The following is a 22580-nucleotide window of genomic DNA, read 5'->3' as shown; positions in this document are numbered from 1 at the left end:
ACGCTATGTTATTTGCTACGGCCTGAACTGCACTCATGACCTCAGCTTCCTCCTCCGTCTTCTCTTGCATGAGTTGATCTGTCTTTTTCTTATCCTCAATAAATTGTTCCAAAATGTCAGAAGTATTTGTGGAATCCATTTTGATAAAGAAAGTTGATGAAAATGGGTTATGAAGGTTAGAGTTGGTGTATGAAACGGTGAAAATGGTTGATTTGGTTTGGTATTTATATTAATTTTGTACATTAATTTTTTTATTTATGTTTTTGACCGTTCAACGGTCAAATGATTAAAATATTATTATTTTTTTAAACTTTCCGGCCACAAAACACATCCTCACCCCCCCCCAACCCCCGCGTTGTCGCCCCTCTTATCGTCGAGGGGGGGGGGGGGTTGTTTCACCCTTCATTGCCCAGGTTTGCTGGCCATTACGTATAGCCTTAGGGTTTATAGTTGTTTTAATACGTAAAACACAGTCTTATACTAATATCGGTTCAGTTTAAATTTATTCTTCTCAAGTAATGTCGATTAACTTTTAATTTATGCAAATGGAAGAGAAACCTCAAAAATATAGTCGTAATAAAGCTAAAAGTGCATTAAAACGTGTTTGGTTCGTTGTTGCAGAGAGAATTTGGTCAGTATATTCTAGGTGCATTACGACATGGCAGGCTATAGCAAATGAATGAGAAAAAAAATACTCTATGTAGAATATTAACACTCGTATATCTTATATCTTATGATAAAATATATATAAAATATATATATAGTTAGGATACTTAATGAAGGAAGCTGAGTGTTCGTGATATATGACTCAAGAGTTGGTGGTCAACTGAGCATCCTTAATTCGATATATTTAACTTCTAATGATGTGTGAATTTCATTAGGGACTGCTAACTTAATTATTTTTGTCGTAAAAGGTTCTTAAACTAACCATCTTTCTATCTAACGTGGTTTAATTATATATACCATCTTCTTTAATTTTCTAGACGGTGGCATCTCTATCTTTTTTGAGTTATGTATATTTAACGCTGTAAAATAAATCAGCATTACAAAAAACATAAATGATTGTAATTATGACTTAAATAAAGATGATCAAGACATATTGAAGAAAAGAAGCAAAATGCGTAAAGAGGTTGTATATAACTATATATGTGTGTGGTTTTAGTGTGTGCTTGAGATATAGAGACAAGTACGTGACGTGGGTTACGTAATACTACACATCTACGTAGAAAAATGTACACTTTTAACATAAATTTGATCAAATGTCCTTTTAGGGTTAGATGAAAACATGAGCCCACAAGAACCAGTGGGTCCTAACTCCAATTCTCTTTTGTAATTCCCGCACACTAATTATCACATATGTCTCAGACATCCTTTTGCTTCAATCTTTATATATATATATGGTCATGTTTGTGGTTCTTTTTTTTGTTGAGTAATACACTTGAACACACAGTAAGTAAGAGGTGTGCATATAGAGAATGGGGCAACACTCATGTTGTAACCAGCAGAAGGTTAAAAGAGGACTTTGGTCACCGGAGGAAGATGAAAAGCTCATTAGATTCATCACAACACATGGCTATGGCTGTTGGAGTGAAGTTCCTGAGAAAGCTGGTCACTCTCTCTCTCTCTCTCTCTCTCTCTCTCTCTCACACACACACACACAGATTGTAAATTGACAAAACGAACCCATTTCTGAATTAGGTTTTGAAAAGTTAAGTTGTTTCATTCTTGGTGCACATCTCATTATAATATTACATGATATATAGTTGTGAAGAGATGGTGACCCAAATTGTAAAAATCAATTTATAAGTTATATGGCACAATTTAATGAAGAGAACGTGCTATATATATACCTGAAAGGGTATGAGAATATTGCCTGCTATAACACATGAGAGGCTTAAACAATGCCAAGATATACATGGCATTGCGTAACAAAACATGGTTCAAAACACCTTAAAATGAGTTATACATTGTATACATTATTAATATTGAGCTACAACATAGCATTAATGCATAATTAAGAATGACAACATTTGAATTATTTTTGTGAATGTGCACGTCTCGAGGGCGCTGTTTTCGTTTCAGGGCTTCAAAGGTGCGGAAAGAGTTGTCGATTGAGATGGATAAACTATTTAAGACCTGATATCAGAAGGGGAAAGTTTACACCAGACGAAGAGAAGTTGATCATCAATCTTCACAGTGTTGTAGGAAACAAGTTAGTTTTCTCGTATCCTACCTTCAAACGGCATATACATCGTATTCATGATATAGATTAACAAAAAATCGGTGGTAAATTCATATAAATGCAAAAGTTCTACGGATGATACCGTTTGAACCCTATTGTACTTGAAGCAAACTGCATAATTCTTCATATAGTTTATTTTATAATTATATGCATAGTTTCAGAATAAAAAGCAACTTTCATAACTTCGGGAATAGTAACTACAAGATTCTATATTTAATAATGAATTTGTCGCGGTTTACCAAATTGGTTTATTGAAAAAAAAATAATAATCAAGTTAAGACCAAAAATAACACATTGAAATGTGTAGGTGAATGTGTCTCCACTAAAAAGTATATGAAAAACTAAATGCAAAGCTAAAAAATATAATGAAGCCATGTACATGATATATACAATTTAATTAATTAAACTACAATATTGGTTGCAATTAATAACTTTCAAAGTTGTTTACACTACGGTTGATGTTGAAAACAATGTCACACCAAGCTTCATGTTTGTAGTTTTCATGATCATATGCCCTCGTCATGCTAATTAATTTAATTAACTGTATGCATCAATTATTAATTTATTGTTACACCAAATACTACATGTGAAATATATGTGAATTATGAAAATACATAAGCTAATAAACTTTTGTCATTTATAAGCGAGTAATAAAAATGCCAAAATCTATGTACTTGTAGATAATACAATCTCGAATAATGAATGTACATGTGAAATAAAAAGAGTTCGCATTCATATATATAAATAAAATATCAATTACAAAGCGTTCATGCACAAAAGTGTATGATGATGATAAACAAGAATATATATGATGAATGTCTCATAATTAAAAAAACGTGGAGATTTTAATAATCCACCCATCCTTCAATTAGAAGAGAAGAAAGAACCATAATAATAATTCTTCAATTCATTTCTTCCAAAACCCATCCTTTTAATCTGGAATTTAACAATGTTCTCTAGTGTGAAGATTTAAATTTAAGCTTTACAATTTTCTCCGCACACTTTTATAATCATGCTTTTAAGATGTTAGACATGCTAAAAAATTAAGTAACTTGTAGTGATATTACACATACACCCTACAAAATGGTGACAACGCGTTATGACTTGAACGCAGATGGGCTCATATAGCAAGCCACTTACCAGGAAGAACAGATAATGAAATTAAGAATTACTGGAATTCATGGATCAAAAAGAAGATCAATCGGAAGCTCTCTTCAACAAGCATGGCGACACGCCTAAGTACAACAAGCACTAATTCTACAAGTATAGATCAACCACATTTGGATTACGGATACAACCCGACCCATTTGAGTTTCTTGACTCAAGATATGGGCACAGACAACATCAAGCAACCCATTCAATATCCTGTATTCACTTCTTCAAGCACATTATTCATGCTTGACACAAGTGGTACAGTTCGTGAAGGGGATTGCATTCCACCGACCGAATACTTCAACGACTCAATGTGGCAAATGAACAAGAATCAAATCTCCGAATTGCCCTCACAATTGTTGAACTTCACCACAAATAATGGCATGTATTCCAGTTATTTACCGCCTTTGATGGAGAACTTGGAGAGCATTGTAGAGGGTCAAAATTGTCATTTGAACAATGGGGAAGGAAGGGAGTGCTTAGATGAAAAGCAACATGTGTTTAATGAATGGACTGTGGATCAAACAAGCCAACAATGTCCAAATTATTTATTTTGGGATGATGAACAACAAGAAGTGCAACTTGTTGGTGAAGAAATGGTTGCGCCTTCTTCATCAAACATGGGACCTATGTTATCATCTTACCCTACAACATTATAAATCTTTCCATAAACGGGGTTGACTATTTCTTCATTCTTTCTTCATTTTATTTTTTTAATTTGGGATTGGTGAGATTTTGAAACGAGGGAATTTGCAGGCATGCATGCAATGATCTCTTTTGTTTATGTTTAAGAAATGACGTGACAAAAAAAATGAGAGAGTACAACTTACAAAGGTTTGATGTAGATTAATTAGAGTCGTATGATATGTTTTGACCTTTTAAGGGTGGTAATTAATTAAAATAATAATGTAATGATCGATTTCAATCAATAATTGTTTAATGTTTTGGCATTCGTTAGAATAGTAATTACTTTATTGTTGGAAAAAACAAGTTTTTAATTTCCAAACGTTTGTATCTTCTTTTATTGTAACTGTTGTGTACGTAGTTATAGTTTTAAAATTGGATGAATAGATAACTAGATGCTACTATTATTAACAAGTGACAAATGACTTATGCTTATACATTTATCATGATTCTACTTTAAACTAGTTATGTATTGTGCATGCCTTATAGTTATTGTAAATATTTCATACGAATATATGCATGATTTTTGTTTTCATTAATAACAAAGAGCCTTTAAGCCTTCAATTTATTTTGCGGAAACACCTATAGTTTTGTTTGTACAAAGCATAATCAGTCTGCGCAACTGCAAGAACGCTGAACAAAATAAGACAAACTGGATGTGGCTAATTCCACTTAATGAATGCGTTTTCCTTGATATTGATTATTCGTTGTTGCGTGTATCTCTAACTAGCGAATATAATTTCAATTTTTCCAGCCACCTCTAGTGAACTATGAGTCTATGAAATCAAACCAGAACCACACCGCCTCGGTGTCAAAACAAAAGGGGTATATGAAATTATCAATGGGTTTCCGACAAAGTTTAACAGAGGATATCAATGAATGTATCACACACAAAGTAATTACAAAATCTTTTGTCAATTTATACGTCAATATCATAGATGGATCACTGATAGATATTTAATCGACTGGTTCTCGTCATCGACAGAAATTTACTGATATTGGATTACTGAACCACATTTTTTGTTGGTTGTCTTCTTTTAAAATAAATAAATAAGTTGTTTTTGGTTTCCTGAATTGAAAATATAAAAGATTCTTATTAGAATCAGTTTTTTTTTTTTAATATAGAGTTCAAGTAAAACAATCTAGTTAAGTAGTAGGAGGATCATGGGGTATGTGGTGGTGAACATACTGATGTCGAGAAACACTTTTCCCATGGTCACTCGGAGTTCTTGGAACATGTCTCTTGATCAATGCCAACGAGCCCTTAAATGGATTTTTATTAGTATACTGCATGTGCAGAAAATAGTGAAGATGTCATAAACTTTTACAAGAAATTTGGGTTTGAAATCACAGAAATGATCAGGCGTTATTGTGTACGCGTTACTCCACTAGACTACGACAACAAGAAATCTTGAGCAGCCTCAACCTAAGAACTGATGGACTGAGTTCACATATAAGATAAGATCGATACGGAGTTGAAAATTGAGAATTTGTGAATTGGACAAGGATTTATGGATGGTAATTGTTATATTCAGTTTGTTTTGTTTTTGAGGCATGTTTGTTATTGATCTTGTTTGTTGAGACCATAATTATTTGTAAGCATTAATAATCTAAACTAGGGAGAAGATAAGTGATATCAAATTGTCAGGAAGATGATGACTGAGAGTTGTGATGAACTTTTTGACGCAGCCGCATGAGAGTGAAGCCCGATTTGGTACATACATTAAGCTTTGTTTGTTTGCTAAATTGTTGATTTTTATTCGAATATAATTGAATCTATGCACGGATTACATGATTTAGTGCTAAAATTGGGTAATATCAGTTATAGGTAAGATTAGAAAGTAAGTAATTTCAGTGTTTCGTATATGGATTACATGATTTAGAGCTAAAATTGGACAAAATCACATAACGTGACAGTCCTGACCTGACCCGAACTGTCAAATCGACCCGAAAATTTATTTGACCGGTTCTATGAAATTGGGCATCTAAAAAGAGTGACTCAATATAACAGTTTTTTGGATCTACCACTGTCCATTAACCAACTTTGTTAGTTTATCAATTTATGTTTCTTGCTTTCATGTATCCATATTTCATAGGTGATAGGATAAAATACCTATTGGTTTTGGTAATCAAATAATTGGTTAAATGATTTCCGTTTCTAACTATGATTAATTATATCGCGTGATTCTTTTTTGTAATAACATATTTTAGCATTGTTAAGATATACATTGAGCATGTTTGGGATTGAGTTTGAAAAATGTCTTTTGGCTTTTTGATGTTTTCAAAAAGCCAATAAGCCAAAATGTGTGACAATCACAAAAATCCTTTTTATTTAGCTTTTTGAAAATGTTAAAAAACAGTTTTCTAAAAGCCTCAAATCTGGGCTTTTCAAAATGGTTTTTTGAAAAAGCCAATAAACCAATAAACATTTTTTAAACTCAATCCTAATCATACCCATAGTTTAGTTTGAGAATAATATGAGGAGAGAAATTTGCAGCCCAAAATAAACATTGTAACCCGATAGTTAAGTAATTGATTTTACCATTAGCCTAAAATAAACATTGTAGCCCAATAATACATTTTAGCATTTATAAGATTATATGCTCAATACGTCCATATCTCAACCTGGTAGAGTCCAGTCCACAAACCATGGTTAGCCCTAATTGTTACAAAAACAAGCCGAAAAAACAATCTGAATAAGTTATCAAAACAGTATACTTACCTAAAATCACCAAAATAGGCATGTGGACCACCAAATTTGTTAAAATAGACAAGGACTTTTACATTTGTTTCATTGGGCTATTAAGGAGCCGGAGTTTTAGAGTCTGGGTTGTGATGGAACCGAATTGTCGTAGTGTACTATTGACATGACAAAACTGGCTCTTCTGTACCCGTAAGTGAAGTGGGTAGGCTCTTTCGCAAAAAGCCCAGCGACACGTGTACGATGAAGGTTGGATCTTGTGTGGCCCCATCTCACCTTTTGGGAATTTTAATGTGAACTTGTTTATTGTCGCATGCCTATTTGTCCTCTATTGATTTTTTTAGATTTGTTATTTTTATTAACTTTAAAATTTGATGTCTATTTGTAGAAACTTCTTTTACGTAACCAAACTCCGATAGCATATACAAATTGAAACTTCTTTTTATAAACTAAGGTACCGTTTAATATGAGGCCATGAAGGACGGAATGAAATGACTCATTCAAACAAAATAAAAATATGTGTTTGCTTGAAATTAATTTGAAAAAGAATAAGCCATTACCAAATGAATAGTTTTCCTTCTAAAAATAATTATTTTCATTCCTCTTATTTACCCTTTTTTTCGTTCCCTGCCTTATTTTCACTCTTAATTCCCTATTATGTACTCATTCTGTCCCATCATAAGTGTCCAGGTTTGAAAAATACAAAGTCTAAGGTGAACTGAATAATTACATTTTTTTACCAAATGACAATAATGTCCTTGAAAGGTGGGTCTATCATATTGTTTACTAAGGTTAGTTGTGTGTATTTAAGGGTAAACTTGTAAATTAGCTAGTAAATTTTGCAAGTTGACACTTATAATGGAACAAATAAAAAAAGAAATATAAAACAACCTGGGCCTTTTGAGTGACGGCTGAAATTTGAAACGAACTTATTATTCCCTATCTATAAACACGATCAGCCTGTTCCTCCTGTTTATTATCAATCTTCTCAATTCTCACTTCATTGTTTCTTCATAATTGATTATTGATGGCTTCCCAAGACACAACACATGGAAGATGTTGGGTTTTCGGAGGTTGCCAATCTCTCGCTAAATAAATAGGAGTTTGAAAACGATTTGATTATTGAAAAAGAAAATTAATATAAACCTATGACTGATATAGTTTTTGTTTGGAGTTTGAACTTTATATAAAATATAAATCTATTTTTGGCCTTTGTTTAATATATTTGTATTTTTTTTATATTTTTTTGCCGTACCCTTCCCGTACCCGTATCTTGGATTTTTGATTTTTGTCGTTTCCCGTACCTGTAACATCCCCGTATCCTGGTCCCGTACCCGTTCCCGTGCTACTTAAACAACCACAATTCTTAATCGTTCATTAGCGTGAATCCCAAACCATTGTTCTCAAAGAACGTACCATCATGACGATGCTCTAGAGTTCTGACGTTTCGTTCACCCGACACGACATGTAGTAGAAATATTCCCCAATAATCTTTAAGAATTATACACGAATACCCATTTTAAGGTAAGAGTTTCGTTTAAGTTATTATTTTATTATTATATTCTATGGCTTAAACCATAGTCGGGGATATAGCCCAAACCTTGATCAAATTTATATTTACATAAGCTTTGTATATACAAATGTTATAGTTAAAAAGAATGTTTCTTTATAAATAAGAAACATTGAAATTTATATACATGAGGAGGATATATACACATATTGTTTCTTCATGATTAAGAAACATAAAGTTTTATATGTAAGGGGTATAGTTAAATTAATGTTTCTTTATAACTAAGAAACGTAAGATTTTATATACAAAGGTTATAGTCAATTGACGTTTTTTCTTGAAGAAGAAACCTATCACAAATGTTTCTTCATGAAGAAGAAACTTAGCATATGATGGATAAGTAGACAGAAAGACTACAAGTCTTTATTTTAAATAAATGATCAATCAAGGTTTAAAGCTATTAAAACCAGACTAAAGGTTTGTAGCCGGATCAAGAGACGATCTGGATATTTATATAACCTATTTTATTATAGGTTACACATCATTCATTCATAAAGGTTTTTAAACGAGATCACCACATTATTCAGAATAGACAATTATAGGTGAATACGTTAAACTTTTACAAACAGACAGACATTTTACTCTTGTGATAAACAGGTTGTTTATTACAAAGAGTCAGATAAACATTTGCATGAGATTACATGATCTCTAAATTCGTTATAATACAAAATAGAAAATAAAAGCAACTCAGACCAATTACACATGTGTCTGGATCCAAACATAACTGACTAAGCGGGCATGCAAATAAAGTCAGTCATAACCAGTTCTCCAATGGGCTAACGGGCTCAGGGAACCTTTGAATTGTGTGTGTAGGTCAGTGGTACAAATCCCGGGAATGACCGGCATTCCTACTGAGTTTGTAATTGAAAACTATATATATTTGTATTTAACAAATGTTATAAATCTTTTAAGAGTCAGTCAATGTTTCACCACCTCATCGCTGACGTATTTTTCCCACATTGCATGTAATTAAGTTCAGTAACCAATAGCAAGGATTAGGGTCATCATGAAGATAAAAGCTCGCTTACAAGATGGCTCAGTTTTGATAATTAAATCCTTGTAATATGAAGAAACAATATTTTGTAAACTATATACTCGGGTATTTAATTCCCGGGTAAATTTTCAATGTAAATTAATATATTAATAAACTTAAAAGTCTTCCGCTAAAATAAACTCGCAACTCTGCTATATTTGCAAAATAGATACCAAATATAGTCACACTCCTAGACCCTAAGTCGGGGTGTGACATTAACAAACAAAATCAAAGTAGATGGCCTTAGACACTTTAATTAATTAATTAAACATTAGCAATCAATCTTAACTATATTGTAAAGATATAACAAACCAAATGCAGATTAGAAAATTACAAACACATAAACATAAAACGAAAAAAACCCTGATTGAAGGACACAATCATACGTGGATCAAATGAAAAAAACACACTAAAACCTTAGTACTTCAATTCTTACCATTTTATTCAGACACAAACTAATGATGTTTGTTTTGTTTGTTACTTCAAAGTGCAAATGATAATCAACTCAAAATTAAAGAGCTTTGCATTGCATCACTTATCACCAAACAAGTATCCCACAGATGATGCTCCACCAGGAACCGAAGTAACTCTCGTCGACGGGCGACCCTAGAAATCATGAAACATTTCAAAATTTAACATATAAAGAACATAAGTGATTAGTAACATTTGATCTTTCATAAAAATCTTTGAATTTGAAAAACTTACACCATCAGCTTTATGGTAGATATAAGTCTTGTGCAATGGGATATTATCATCTATCTTAGATGGCGAAGGTAGAGTTTTCTTTGGTATTTCCTCCTCGACATCATCAGTGCCATATGGTGGTATACAAACGGACGGTGAAGAATGTTTAGGTTCACGGTTACTTTCTTGGTCTAATGCATTGGAACCAAACAAGTACCCTAAAGAACTTTGACCTCCGCCGGAAGTAGAAACCCTCGGTGAGGGCACCTTGGATTGATCATTGTCTTGTTGCTCTAACTCATCGGATATATTACCAAACAAATAGCCTAAAGAACTTTGTCCTTGGCCAGAACTCCTCCCACTCATTGGAACCAAACATATACCTAAGCCTGAATATATGTTGTGTGTTTATAAGGGTAAAGTTAAAATACAAAGGACAACAAAAATGAGAAGAGTGAGAAGGAATTCAGTCAATTGATTTTAGATTTGAATGGCTGAGATTAATTTAATAAATAAAAATTGATGAAAAGGGCATTAAGGTAATAACCCACATTTGTTGACTTTCTCTCTTCACATGCAAGACACATGTCAATCCCCCCATCATTTTAAAATGTCCATAACTTTTTCATACGACATTATTTTTTAAAAAAAAATTCACCATAATAATAAACATTTTTTTATCTTTAATATGAGTACCATATTGTTATATAAAAATAAAAAAAAACTAACGGGTTTTTTAATTTTGTTTTTTTGTTCTTTGTGTCATTATGTAATATGTTGTTTCCATTGTGTTTTACATTTCAAGTCATTGTGTTATATATATTCACCATTGTGTGTTATGTTTTAGGCCATTTTGTTATACGTATTCGCCATTATGTCTTACGTTTTAGGTCATTGTTTTATACGTATTCACCATTGTGTTTTACGTTTCAAGTTATTGTGTAACATGTATTAATGGCGAAAAAAGACACAATGGTGTGCGAAAAGACACAATGGCGAGAAAAGACACAATGGTGTGCGAAAAGACACAATGACGAAAAAAGACACAATGATAAGCGAAAAGACACAATGAAGAAATAAGACACAATGACGAAAAAAGACACAATGGTGTGCGAAAAGACACAATGAAGAAAAACACAATGACGAAAAAAGACACAATGATAAGCGAAAAGACACAATGGTGTGCGAAAAGACACAATGTCGAAAAAAGATACAATGATAAATGAAAAGACACAATGGTGTGCGAAAAGACACAATGAAGAAAAAAAACACAATGAAGAAAAAAGACACAATGAGAAACGAAAAGACACAATGGTGTGTGAAAAGACACAATGGTGTGTGAAAAGACACAATTATAAGCGAAAAGACACAATGACAAAAAAAGACACAATGATGTTCGAAATAACACAATGACGAAAAAGACACAATGATAAGCGAAAAAACACAATGGTGTGCGAAAAGACACAATGGTGTGCGAAAAAAGATACAATTATAAGCGAAAAGACACACAATGGTGTGTGAAAAGACACAATGACGAAAAAAGACACAATTATAAGCGAAAAGACACAATGACGAAAAAAGACACAATGGTGTGCGAAAAGACACAATGACGTGATTTTTGTTTTAAATTTATATAACAAAATCATACTCATATTAAAGATAAAAAAAACGCTTGTTATTATGATGAATTTAAAAAAAAAAAAAAATATCATACGAAAAAGTTATAGACGTTCTAAAATGATGAGGGTATTAACATGTGCCATGCATGTGGAGAGAGAAAACATGACATCTATACCCTTTTCCTTTTGGCCTATACTTGACACATGTCAATTATTTATGGCTTCTCACACTTCTCATTTTTATTACACTTTGTAGAATAACTAACCTGTGTTTATAATCATCATATTTATATATGTCTGGAGTGACTTGTCCCTGCTTATGCCTTATAGAGGCAACTATATTATTTTATTAAAGAGGATGTGGGTATCCAATGCATCGATTGAATTAATATCGACAGTGGAATGCTAACCAGAGGTTACATCACTATAGTTAGTTATATATCATAGTAAATGACCTCGTGAAGTATCATGTTATATATTTATATTTTTTTGAACGGCTCTAAACAGGGATGACGCGGATTCACCCGAAATATGACAAAAATCAACCCAGGCATTTCAGCGAAATAAAGATACAACCCGGATCCATAAAGGATCAATGACACGATTTATTGTGAGCCCTTAAGAGGACTAAGAGAATATTTCCCCAACCTAGGTTGTCATAACACGTCGGACACGACATGACAAGACATGATGGCCTGTTGTGTTAAACACGAACACGACACGATAACTAATCGTGTCGTTTTTCAAACACGAACATGTTTAGTAGCAGGTTAACCTGTTAAAACCTGTTAATGGACATGTTTAAAGACACAATGAATAATACACGTGTAATGAAACCAAAATTTTTCAAAATGAGCATAAAAGCGTTAATTAATAAGATAATCCATAACATATTTGAAACAAAAAACCATAAATCCATAACATACTTGAAACAAAAGATAACAAATTCATAACATACTTGAAACAAAAAATCATCAAAGCAAATCACAATATCCATAAAAAAATATATAATCCGGTTCAGACAGGTATTAGTGAAATGTCGTTTGTAAGTATGACTTTAGGTTAAGACTTTAGGATTTTATATATATTTATTTTTTAAAATAAAAGTCTACACAGGTTAACAGATTAACAGGTCTTTAACATGTTAGGACACGAATTTAAACATGTCTTAAATGGGTCGACTTGTTTAAGACACGAAACATGTTAAGCTCAAACACAAACCTGTTAAAACTCTTGTCGTGTTAACAAGTTTGTGTCATATATTCCCAACCAATAAGAACGACCATGTTACTGTCACATTCCAATAGGTCATTCCACTAGTTGGGGATCGACCAAACATGTAATCGGCGGCATCAGCCCTACCCGACATCAACACACTACAGAAAAACTGCGCAATAGCGGTGACATTTGTCGCTGCTAAAAATCCCCCATTATCGTCATTAAATGTATTAGTGTCGACGGTGGCGAAACTTGGGCTTAGTCACAAGTCAAAACGGCGACCGAAGCCACAAACTCAATACATCGGTGGTGACCGTGCTCAATACCTATAAGAATTTTCGGACAAAATCGCGTAAATTTATGCTACTAAAAGAAAAAAACGGTAATAACCGAGGCCTCCATTATACTTTGCACTTGAGTGTCGACAAATCACCGTTAATAAGGTCGCTCGTAAAACTTCGTTGGTAATGCCTAAAAAACGCCTCAAATACCTACGGCGAAGATTTTGTTGGAAAACTTTCTAGAGACAGATTTGAAGATTTTTTTAACGCTACAAACATGATTAATTTGCACGATAGTTTGTTATTAATCAAATTCAACTCGAAATGAAACAAAACACGATTATTTTCTCAGTAATTTGTACATAAAATTGCAACGTGAAGAATTCGGTCCATAAAAATTGCATATATGTATATGTCGGTAATTGACAATGGTTGTTAAATGAGACAGTCGGTGAACCGAAGGTCATGACGATGCTAGTGGGCCCAGTGTCGGCTTTGAAGGAAGGCGGAGACAGAGTGGTCGGCAGTTCCCGGCCCTATCACCCGGTAGGCCCGAAATTTTTATTTAAAATAAATTTTATATATTTTTATGCAAAAAATATGTTTTTTAATGTTTAAACCCAATTACCCAACTCATTTTAAGCATATTTTAAGAGTAAACTGTGGTTTTCGTCCATGTAGTTTGTCCAAATATGCGGTTTTAGTCCAATAGTTTTAAATATGCGATTTTCGTGTATGTGGCTTCATTTCACTTGCAATTAAACCCGACCCCACTAACCCCGTTAAGTCTGATCGTTAAACCTATCAGTGTGCCCCTCGAGTGGGGCTTTTGTCCTTTTTCCCCAAATACACCTCAGCCCCTCACGCGAGGGGCTTGTGAATTAGGGTTGGAGTTTATTTGGGGAGAAAAAGGACAAAACTGTCCCTCACGTGAGGCGCACGCTAATGGGTTTAACTACCAGACTTAACGGAGTTAGTGGGGTCGGGTTTAATTGCAAGTGAAATGAAACCACAGGGACGAAAATCGCATATTTGAAACTATTGGACTAAACCGTATATTTGGACAAACCACAAGTACGAAAACCACCGTTTACTCCTATTTTAATAATAAAAAACGGTACATCCCAAATCATAACTAAATAAGTTCATTTAAAGAGCGATGTTGGCGGGTGACGGTCTTGACGGTGGCGGATGAAGGTGGTGGTGATTTAAGGAGAAACAAGAAGATGCCTGATTTACGTGTTGAAGGAGATGACCTTGAATTGAGAAAGAAGAAGATGAGGGGTTAGAAGATGGGGTGGCCATTTCACACTGTATCAAGGCTCAGGAAGTAATAATCTTCAAAAAGCACACGTACGGATCATAAGCAATAGCAACGACGGAATTAGCGGCTACAACAGCCATTAGGAGAAAGAACTCATGCATATATGCTCTTACCCTTGCCAACACATATACTTCAAACTTACTCTTTAAAAACTCAATATTGATTATCACGTCATAAGGTGGTCACAAAAAGAACCCTATTCGGAAAGACTAACAGTGTCTTTTTTGCATGATTAACTAACCGTCAATATATATTTGCTAGAGTTTTCATCAAAAGATCTAGTTGTCGAACTAGGATCTAGGCATTGCAAAAAATGGTTAAACCACATGCATAGACTATTATTGCAATTTTCTTTATGAAAAAGTTGTAGAAATGTGACTGATTAATGGGGTTTAATCGACAAAAAGAAACTATAGTGACTAATAACCAATTAGAAGATCGCCCCAACCCAAACTTCAGGTATTATAAACAAAAGAAAAAGCACGGAGGTGTGATTTGTATAAAAACTAAATGATGATGTATACATCATTGGCGAAGCTTAATAGAGACCAGATGGTTTCCGCTCAGTGGTGTAAATTACCTGTTTTGATATGAAAATTTTGACAAATAAAGTAAAGTTTATGTTTTCATCTAAGCATTAATGAGTACTTTGAACAAGTTTGTTTGGTTCAACTTCAAAGTAATATATTGTCGGCCATCAAAAGGTGGAGTTCACAAAAAAAATATAAAGGATAATATATAGATAATGGTTGTCATTTCTGTAATTGGAAGTTATGGTCGTGTGGGAGGGAAACTAGTAGGCCAAAGCTTACTAATAAATTAATCAAAATTAACTTTATTAGTTGTAAGTTATCTATAATCATTATATTTCTTCACATCAAGTAATAGTACTGACAGACATGCAGCAATAGTAAATGAAGTAATCTTACTAAGAAAATATTATCATATATGAAATATGTATTAGCAGCAGGTATCCTTCCAGCTAACAGAACGGAATGGCGAGTCCATGTCGACAAATAATTAAGCACATTATATATAAATGAGGAAGAAGTTCTAGTCTTCGGATGTAAATGATTTAGAGCACCATTCTAATATCTTGAGCACAATGCTAACGAACCGCACGATAAACTTTCCAAGGTTCACGTAGAACGACACTATCGGGCTAATGAACGGGACTAAAAATATACTGTAAATCTTCAACAATACTTGCAGTATCAGTTTTTGACTCCTAAAGAACCCTGAAATCAAAACATTGTAAGGATTTGATGTTTAACATAATCAGCAATAAGTAATAAGTAATCACACACTATTGTATATAGTAATTTATGAGGTTATTGAGTTGCATACATTCAGTAGCCTCTGGGAAAGCATCAAATAATGAAGTCACAATCTTCAACAAGACCTGCAAGCAGTATGAGAGTATATATATAATATATCGTATCACTAGTGGACAATGTTCGGACGTATTTACACATGGCAATCATGACCCCTTCTTTAACATTGCTTGATTTTTTTTATTTTTTTTTTGGGTCTACTTACATTATCCAACGAGCCAAAATAGGTAGAACTTGCTAACATAGAATGGGTCCAAATGGCCACCCTCACCCACCCTCACTAGCGGGTGAAACAGTTTGATATATTTTTTTCCACATGTTTAGCTCAACCTATTTTGGTCAGATTTAAAGGTGTGAATTTGTAACACGATATGAATCTAACACGAAATTCACGGCCCTGGGTTTGGTGTAAACGAGTCCGGGTCAATTCTGGTCGAATCTGCGAACACGTTTAGCTAAACGGGTCTTTTGGGTCAACCCATTTATTTTTATATGTGTTATATATATATTTTATGAATTTTATGCCAAGTTTAGAAGTTAAGTGAGAAAACACTTTGTAATTAAAACTTAAATGTATTATGTGTGTGTATTTTTGGTTGGAAAAGGTAAAAGTAAATAAGAAATCATATTAAACGGGTCGTGTTCATGTCAACCCACAAATACTCATATCATGTCCGGGTTCATGTCGGGATGCCAACCTGTTCTAACACCCCTAGTCGGACTTGTTTTGACCCGAACCTAGATCATATTTTTTTTTAAATTGACCCGTTTTGGCCCGAACCTTTATTGCCAGGCTTATGAGTAATAGGCACATACCAGGAACAGATCTCCTGGTTTAATTGGTGACTCAACAAAAACTAGTGCATTCCTGCATGTTATTTTTAATTTTCTCATCATAAGTTAGCCTAGATTCAACATATGCATTATCTTTTGAATTATAAACAATACCTAATTCTTAATCTCTCTCCTTCTCTTGTTAGTCTGTACACGCTGCAGCCTCTCGTGAACGGCACCTGCTTGTTTTTCCACTCTGTCATGCACCCGTAAAACATTATTGGGCTGATTTGGGTTATGTTCTCTCAGGTCAAACAAGTAATAATAGATTTGGTTTCGGGTCACACAACTAAACAAGTAACAATAAATTTGGTTTCAGGTTGATGAATGTACCAAGGTGCCAATTGACTCCGGCTATAAGATCACCGCCACCTTCATAGATATCGCTAACGTGAAACTCAACGTTCGGGCCCATTCCTGTTGTTAGTTGTTTAAGAAAACGTATAACCTCCTATAATACATAAAGTTTCGATAACGTCTTAATTCATCTAAAAATTGCACTTTTAACAAGCAACAAAAATAGGAAAATAGTAAGTTTGTGACCTTTTTGCCCTTAAATGGTTTTGGAAACGAGTAGTCCTCAAAGAAACAATCATCGGCGAGATAACTTTCGAGTCGCTTGACATTCTTTTCATTCATGCATTTGTAGAATTCTTTTATTGTATCCGATGGTGTTAGCTCGGATGTGACACCCGAGTCCCCAATCATCACTAGTGGCATGTATCTCATGTTGTAACGTTTATTTTCGTTGCCCATTTTCATACGAAGCTGCACTTGGTTTTTGTTCGTTTCATGTTTATGCAGTGTCGAAACATGAATACCAAAAGCAGATAATGGCATTTGGGTAGCCATTTTGTGTTAAAATGTGTTAACATGCTATGTGTATTGAATAGTATGGTTGAGATCTCGAATCTTAATTGGAAAGAAAAGAACCACATGTAACTTGTGCTTATTGGTCACATTTGGAACAAATACTTTGGAACACAAAATCAGTTCTAAAAGAGAGTATATAAAATAGTCCAAAAACATTCAAAACCTTAAAAACTAAGCATAAAACATATGACCATCATTTTTGTTCCAATTAACATTTGTAAAACAAACACAAACCAAAACACCAATTGCAAACTACTCAACAGTTGTCACTTGTTGCCATTCACCATCAACACCTTCTTTCCACAAAGTGACATTATTGTCCCCAGAAGCAACAGCCAACAGATTCCCAGTAAGCGACCACGATACCCTCCAAACAGGGGCGTTAAAGTCATTCAACACCTTACCCTTCCATTCCTCACCTTCTTTAGCATTAGTCCATATAACAACCCGCCCGTCTTGTGACCCACTCGTGATAGTGGACTTTGGTAGGCCCAAGTTCGGGGCCCACGCCACATCACGCACCAAATCAGTGTGCATTATAAGAGCTGACGCGCAGTCCATTTTCCAAGCCCCGTTACTAAATTTCCAAATCTTCACCGTATTGTCATTACCACCAGAAGCCAGTTTCTGAACCGGGTCAAAATCGCCTGACCCGATTAATGAACCAGGCTCCATTGACGGGGCCCACGTGACAGAGGTGACCCCAACAGGATGAGCTTGGTCTATCTTCGTAGTGTCCCACCCGCCATCTGACCTGGCGGTGTGAACCGAGATGTTACCATCGGAGGACCCGCAAGCCAAGCAAAGACCTAGTTCATGTGGGGCCCAGGCAATCGAGTTAACAGATGATTTGTGGTTGTTGAAGGTATGGGCAGGTGTCCAGGTGTTTAGATTGTCTTCTTTCCAAATTACAACAGTGCCATCGTATGAGCATGAAGCTAGAAGTGAACCAAACTTGGGGTGAGCCCAAGTGACCTGCCAAACGGGCCCGTTATGACCGGTCAAAGTAGCGAGGTGTTGTGAGCTTACACTGATGATCTTGATAGTGGCATCAGATGAGGCAGATGCGACTCGTTTTCCATAGTAATCCATGCTGACATCATGGATGATGTCAGTGTGACCTGTTTCAATCTTCTGGCCTGGCATGATTTCCTATTGATGTTTGTTACCGCACTATTAGTGATTGATCCTACATGTGCAGAAGATAGAATTTAATTTTCTCATAGTAATTCATGCACATAATATAGTAACAACTAATAACAGCACGTTTTCAAAAGATAAAACTAAACTTAAAAAGAGGCAATATATATCATGCTTCCATTTTGAATATTCAAACCATGCAGTTAATGCAGAAAAATGTCGGAAATCGGTCAAAGACCAATATTTGAGATTTCGGTTATCACGGTGAGATATCGGTAATTCAAATATCATGCAGAATTTATATATGTGTGTGTGTGTGTGTATAGCAATTTAACACACAACTCAGTATACTCTCCTACCATTAACAAATTATTTTGCACCTTACAAACAATTGTAGCAAGTAGGAACTTATTAAGACTTAAAACACTAACATTAAACACTAAAAACTGACAATTAAGACTTAAAAAAACTGATATCGGGAAAATCGGTCATATATCCGTCAAATATCGCTGAAAATATCAGGACCGATATTATGACCAAGGGACCGATATATCGGTTTTATATATCAGTGATATATTGGCGAGTTCACCTGCATAGTATTCAAAGCTTTCTTTTGACAAAAGGAAACTGAGCATCAGATATGTTATATACTCTTCTGATCTTAATTCTAGATAACCATTACACTTAAATTTTTTATGATACACCTATGCTTCACAAATGGAATTGAATGTGATTTAGGTAACAAATTCTATTCACTAATCTTGTTGCATGAATATCGTCTTCACATATATACATACGTTGCTCCAAACAGTACATATAAAATACACACAAAATAAAACTGCCAAGTGATGAGACTTAAAACAAATGAGCCCTCACACGTTCTTCTACTATAAGGTCTTTCTAGGTAGTCAAAGGCGCAAAAAGGTTACGTGTCGCCTAAGCGCAAGGCACAACAAGGGTGCATCCCGACAAAAGAGAGCACAAAAAAATACATACATGTTAGGTATACAAAGATAATGTTACTCCCCCGAATAAAATTAAAAAATTAAAATTGATATAACTAGCAATTAAAATAATCTAATCAATATCAACATTTTAAAAACCTTTCAAACAAATCAAATTCTAAAAAATCTGATAAAACTAGTTATAAACTAGAATTAGAAAATCAAAAACCTTTGAGAATCTCTACCCAAACAATAAGTAAAAAATTCTGTGCTTATAGGGCATCTGTGTGGTAAAAGAGAAGAAGAAGAAGTTGCCTTGTGTGTCTTCAAGAGACCTAAACCTCGCCTCTCCTGAGCTTTATGTTAAAAAAACACGAGGCACAAGCATCAAATACGCAAGGTATTTATATAATATTTTTATATTTTCTAATAAGTTTCTAACATCGTATACACCCCCCAAAATTTAAATACAAACAGCCTCATATTCAATTTAAGATATAAGTAACCTCTAAGTACAACCTCAAAAGTTATATTTAAAACCTCCTGAAGCACAAAACATACAAGAGACTCTACAAATGTGTGTACAAGCTCTACAAATGTGCACACCTCAAACACACTTTTTACAACCAAGTGCCTAGGTACCGCCTCTTATATGACTACATAGAGGCCTTTTACAAAGATCAATCTTATTTCAATCTTTTTTACTATAAATGTTTAGAGTTCAATGTGAAGTTGGAAGGCAGCCAGCTCAATATTTCTAAAATCAAAGACTAAAAAGTAGACAGCGCAATTCAAATTCATCCTTCCAGTCGAGAAAAGAGTGGAAACAGTTATAATCTCACCCAATTCCAAGATACTGAAATAGAGTGTTATTCCCCAGTTCACAAACACTCAGAATCAACTACACACAGATTATGAATACGAAAACATAACTAGAACAAAACTTCTAATTTCACACAATTACACACGGATTACGTGAATCGAATAAAAACTAACTAGCATAACTAGTTGTATACTAGGTATAGAAAACAAAAGCCTTTAGAAATCAACAAAGAGTTTTATACTATATTAACTCTACCCAAATGAAATGAGAATAAAAAAAAATTACTCATGCTTATAGAGCATCTATGTGATAGAAGAGAAAATAAAGAATTGCCGACCTCGCCTCACACAAGCTTAAATTTTTAAAGGGAGAGGGCACCGAAGCGATAGAATCCTTAGAGTCGAGGACCAAGGCAAAGATACACCCTTCACATACGCAAGGCGCAAGGCATTCATACATTTCTTTTTATACAAGTCTAGTAAGTTTCTAACATTGTATACACAAAAGTTAGATACAAACAACCTCTACGATCAACTTAAGATATAAAGAACCTCTATGTACAACCTAAGAAGTTATATCTACAACCTTCCCATGCAAATCTACCCTTGTATAAAAGGCGCTACAGACGCGAGCGCATGAGCCACGGTTTTTAAACCAAACGCCTGCCAGCGCACGCGTCTTTTGCCTACGACTCATAGAGGTCTTTTCCAAATTAAAATCTATTTTTCTAGAAATGATTTTAATACACATCAATTTGGAATTGGAAAGCAGCCAGCTCAATATCCAAAATCAAAGGTTCAAAATTACACAGTGCTAACTTTCTGGATCGAGAAGAGAGTGGCCAACATCAGACTCAGATCCACACCCCAATTTACAAACATTCGGAATCAGCTACACACAGATATTATAACTAGAACAAAACTTGTAATTTCATACAGATGGAATAAATAAATAATCATGTTACAGATGAAGGATGTATGAAGCAACGAAGGAATTGATACGTATCCGAATCTGTGTTAAGTTTCAATGGGCGAATGAATGGTTCATACAAGTTTCGAATTACAAACCTAGATCTGAAGAAATAAATATAATTTACAGAGAGCATATCACACAGATGGATTAATAACAGAGATCTATGGATACAGGTGAAAGAAAGATTACCTTTGATGGGTTGTTGGTGCCGATAGAGGTGAGGGTTTCGTTGAAAGAAAGAAAGAAAGACAAAGGTGTTCTCCGCTTCCGATTCGGATTCGGGTTGGTTATAATAATAATAATAATAATAATAATAATAATAAGAGAAATTTACATTTTGTCTTCCTGGTTTATATCGTCGTGCGATGGGTTAACCCCTGAAAAAGATTTTGCGAACTTTGGCTCCTATGTTTCTTCGGCGGGTTCTTCTGACTCCTACCGTCAGTTGACCCGTCGTTGACTGTTAATGTATAAGGGTAAATTCGTCATTGAACTGTTTATCCCCCTGATTCAATAAAACCCCCGATTTAGGGTTATTTTCTTCATAAACCCAAATAGTGGCCAATTGTTCGAACGTTGAACCCCTAATTTTTCCGATCACCGTTAAAATCGCACTTCACCTGCACACATCGCAATGTCAACCTCGTATTCTATTAGGCCGGACAGTGAGTATTGTGACCCGTACGACCTATATGGTAAGGTGTTACTGTGTGTTCAAACTTTTTTTGTTTCTTTACTTTTGTGTTGTTAACGGGTTGAATGAACGGTTATTATAGGTGAAAATTATTCACATGCGTTCACCATAAAACTTTTCCATGGAGGGTATTTCGCTACCGATGGGCAGCGAAGATACGAATGGGGGAAGATCACTTACGTTGATGAAGTTCAAGTTTCTGAATGTTGTAAAAGTTTGTTGGTTGGAATACTCTGTAAGTTACAATATGGTTGTGGTACAGCTTGTTGTTTTCATTACAAACATCCGGTTGTCAGTCTGGATTTGGGTTTAAAGCCATTGATTGGAGATTATCATTTTCAAGATGTTTGTGATATGGTTAAAGGTAGTGATGGTATAGGTAGTCACATTGTTGAGATTTTTGTAGAACATGGCAGGACTAGTGGTGCTGAAATTGTGGTATATAATTCTGGATTTGTACC

At 34.5% G+C, this 22580-nt stretch overlaps 2 protein-coding genes and 1 pseudogene across 3 annotated transcripts; 1 reads left to right on the top strand and 2 right to left on the bottom strand.

The window, feature by feature from the left end:
• Positions 1-1475: 1475 nt before the first annotated feature.
• On the top strand, positions 1476-4680 carry LOC143560694 (uncharacterized). Its single transcript, XM_077048940.1, has 3 exons — positions 1476-1608; positions 2083-2212; positions 3357-4680. The coding sequence occupies exons 1-3, from the start codon at positions 1476-1478 to the stop codon at positions 4051-4053; spliced, it is 960 nt and encodes a 319-aa protein (XP_076905055.1). The 3' UTR covers positions 4054-4680.
• A 10870-nt stretch (positions 4681-15550) lies between these two features.
• LOC143560693 (uncharacterized) lies at positions 15551-17515 on the bottom strand. The gene is made up of 6 exons (XM_077048939.1): positions 17217-17515; positions 17007-17124; positions 16788-16869; positions 16656-16707; positions 15853-15907; positions 15551-15743 (listed from the first exon to the last, which is right to left on the bottom strand). Exons 1-6 carry the CDS (start codon positions 17511-17513, stop codon positions 15559-15561), a joined length of 789 nt encoding a protein of 262 aa, XP_076905054.1. The 5' UTR covers positions 17514-17515; the 3' UTR covers positions 15551-15558.
• A 110-nt stretch (positions 17516-17625) lies between these two features.
• LOC143560699 (protein transport protein SEC13 homolog A pseudogene) lies at positions 17626-21714 on the bottom strand (annotated as a pseudogene). The gene is made up of 2 exons (XR_013140171.1): positions 21615-21714; positions 17626-18735 (listed from the first exon to the last, which is right to left on the bottom strand). The product of XR_013140171.1 is annotated as a protein transport protein SEC13 homolog A pseudogene (transcript).
• Between the last annotated feature and the right edge of the window lie 866 nt (positions 21715-22580).

The sequence above is a fragment of the Bidens hawaiensis genome, unplaced genomic scaffold (genome assembly GCF_021521415.1).
Source record: "Bidens hawaiensis isolate Kalapana, Puna unplaced genomic scaffold, B.hawaiensis_p1.1 tig00020427_1, whole genome shotgun sequence".
Taxonomy (NCBI): Eukaryota; Viridiplantae; Streptophyta; class Magnoliopsida; order Asterales; family Asteraceae; genus Bidens; species Bidens hawaiensis.
This window is presented reverse-complemented; position numbering and strand designations above follow the sequence as displayed.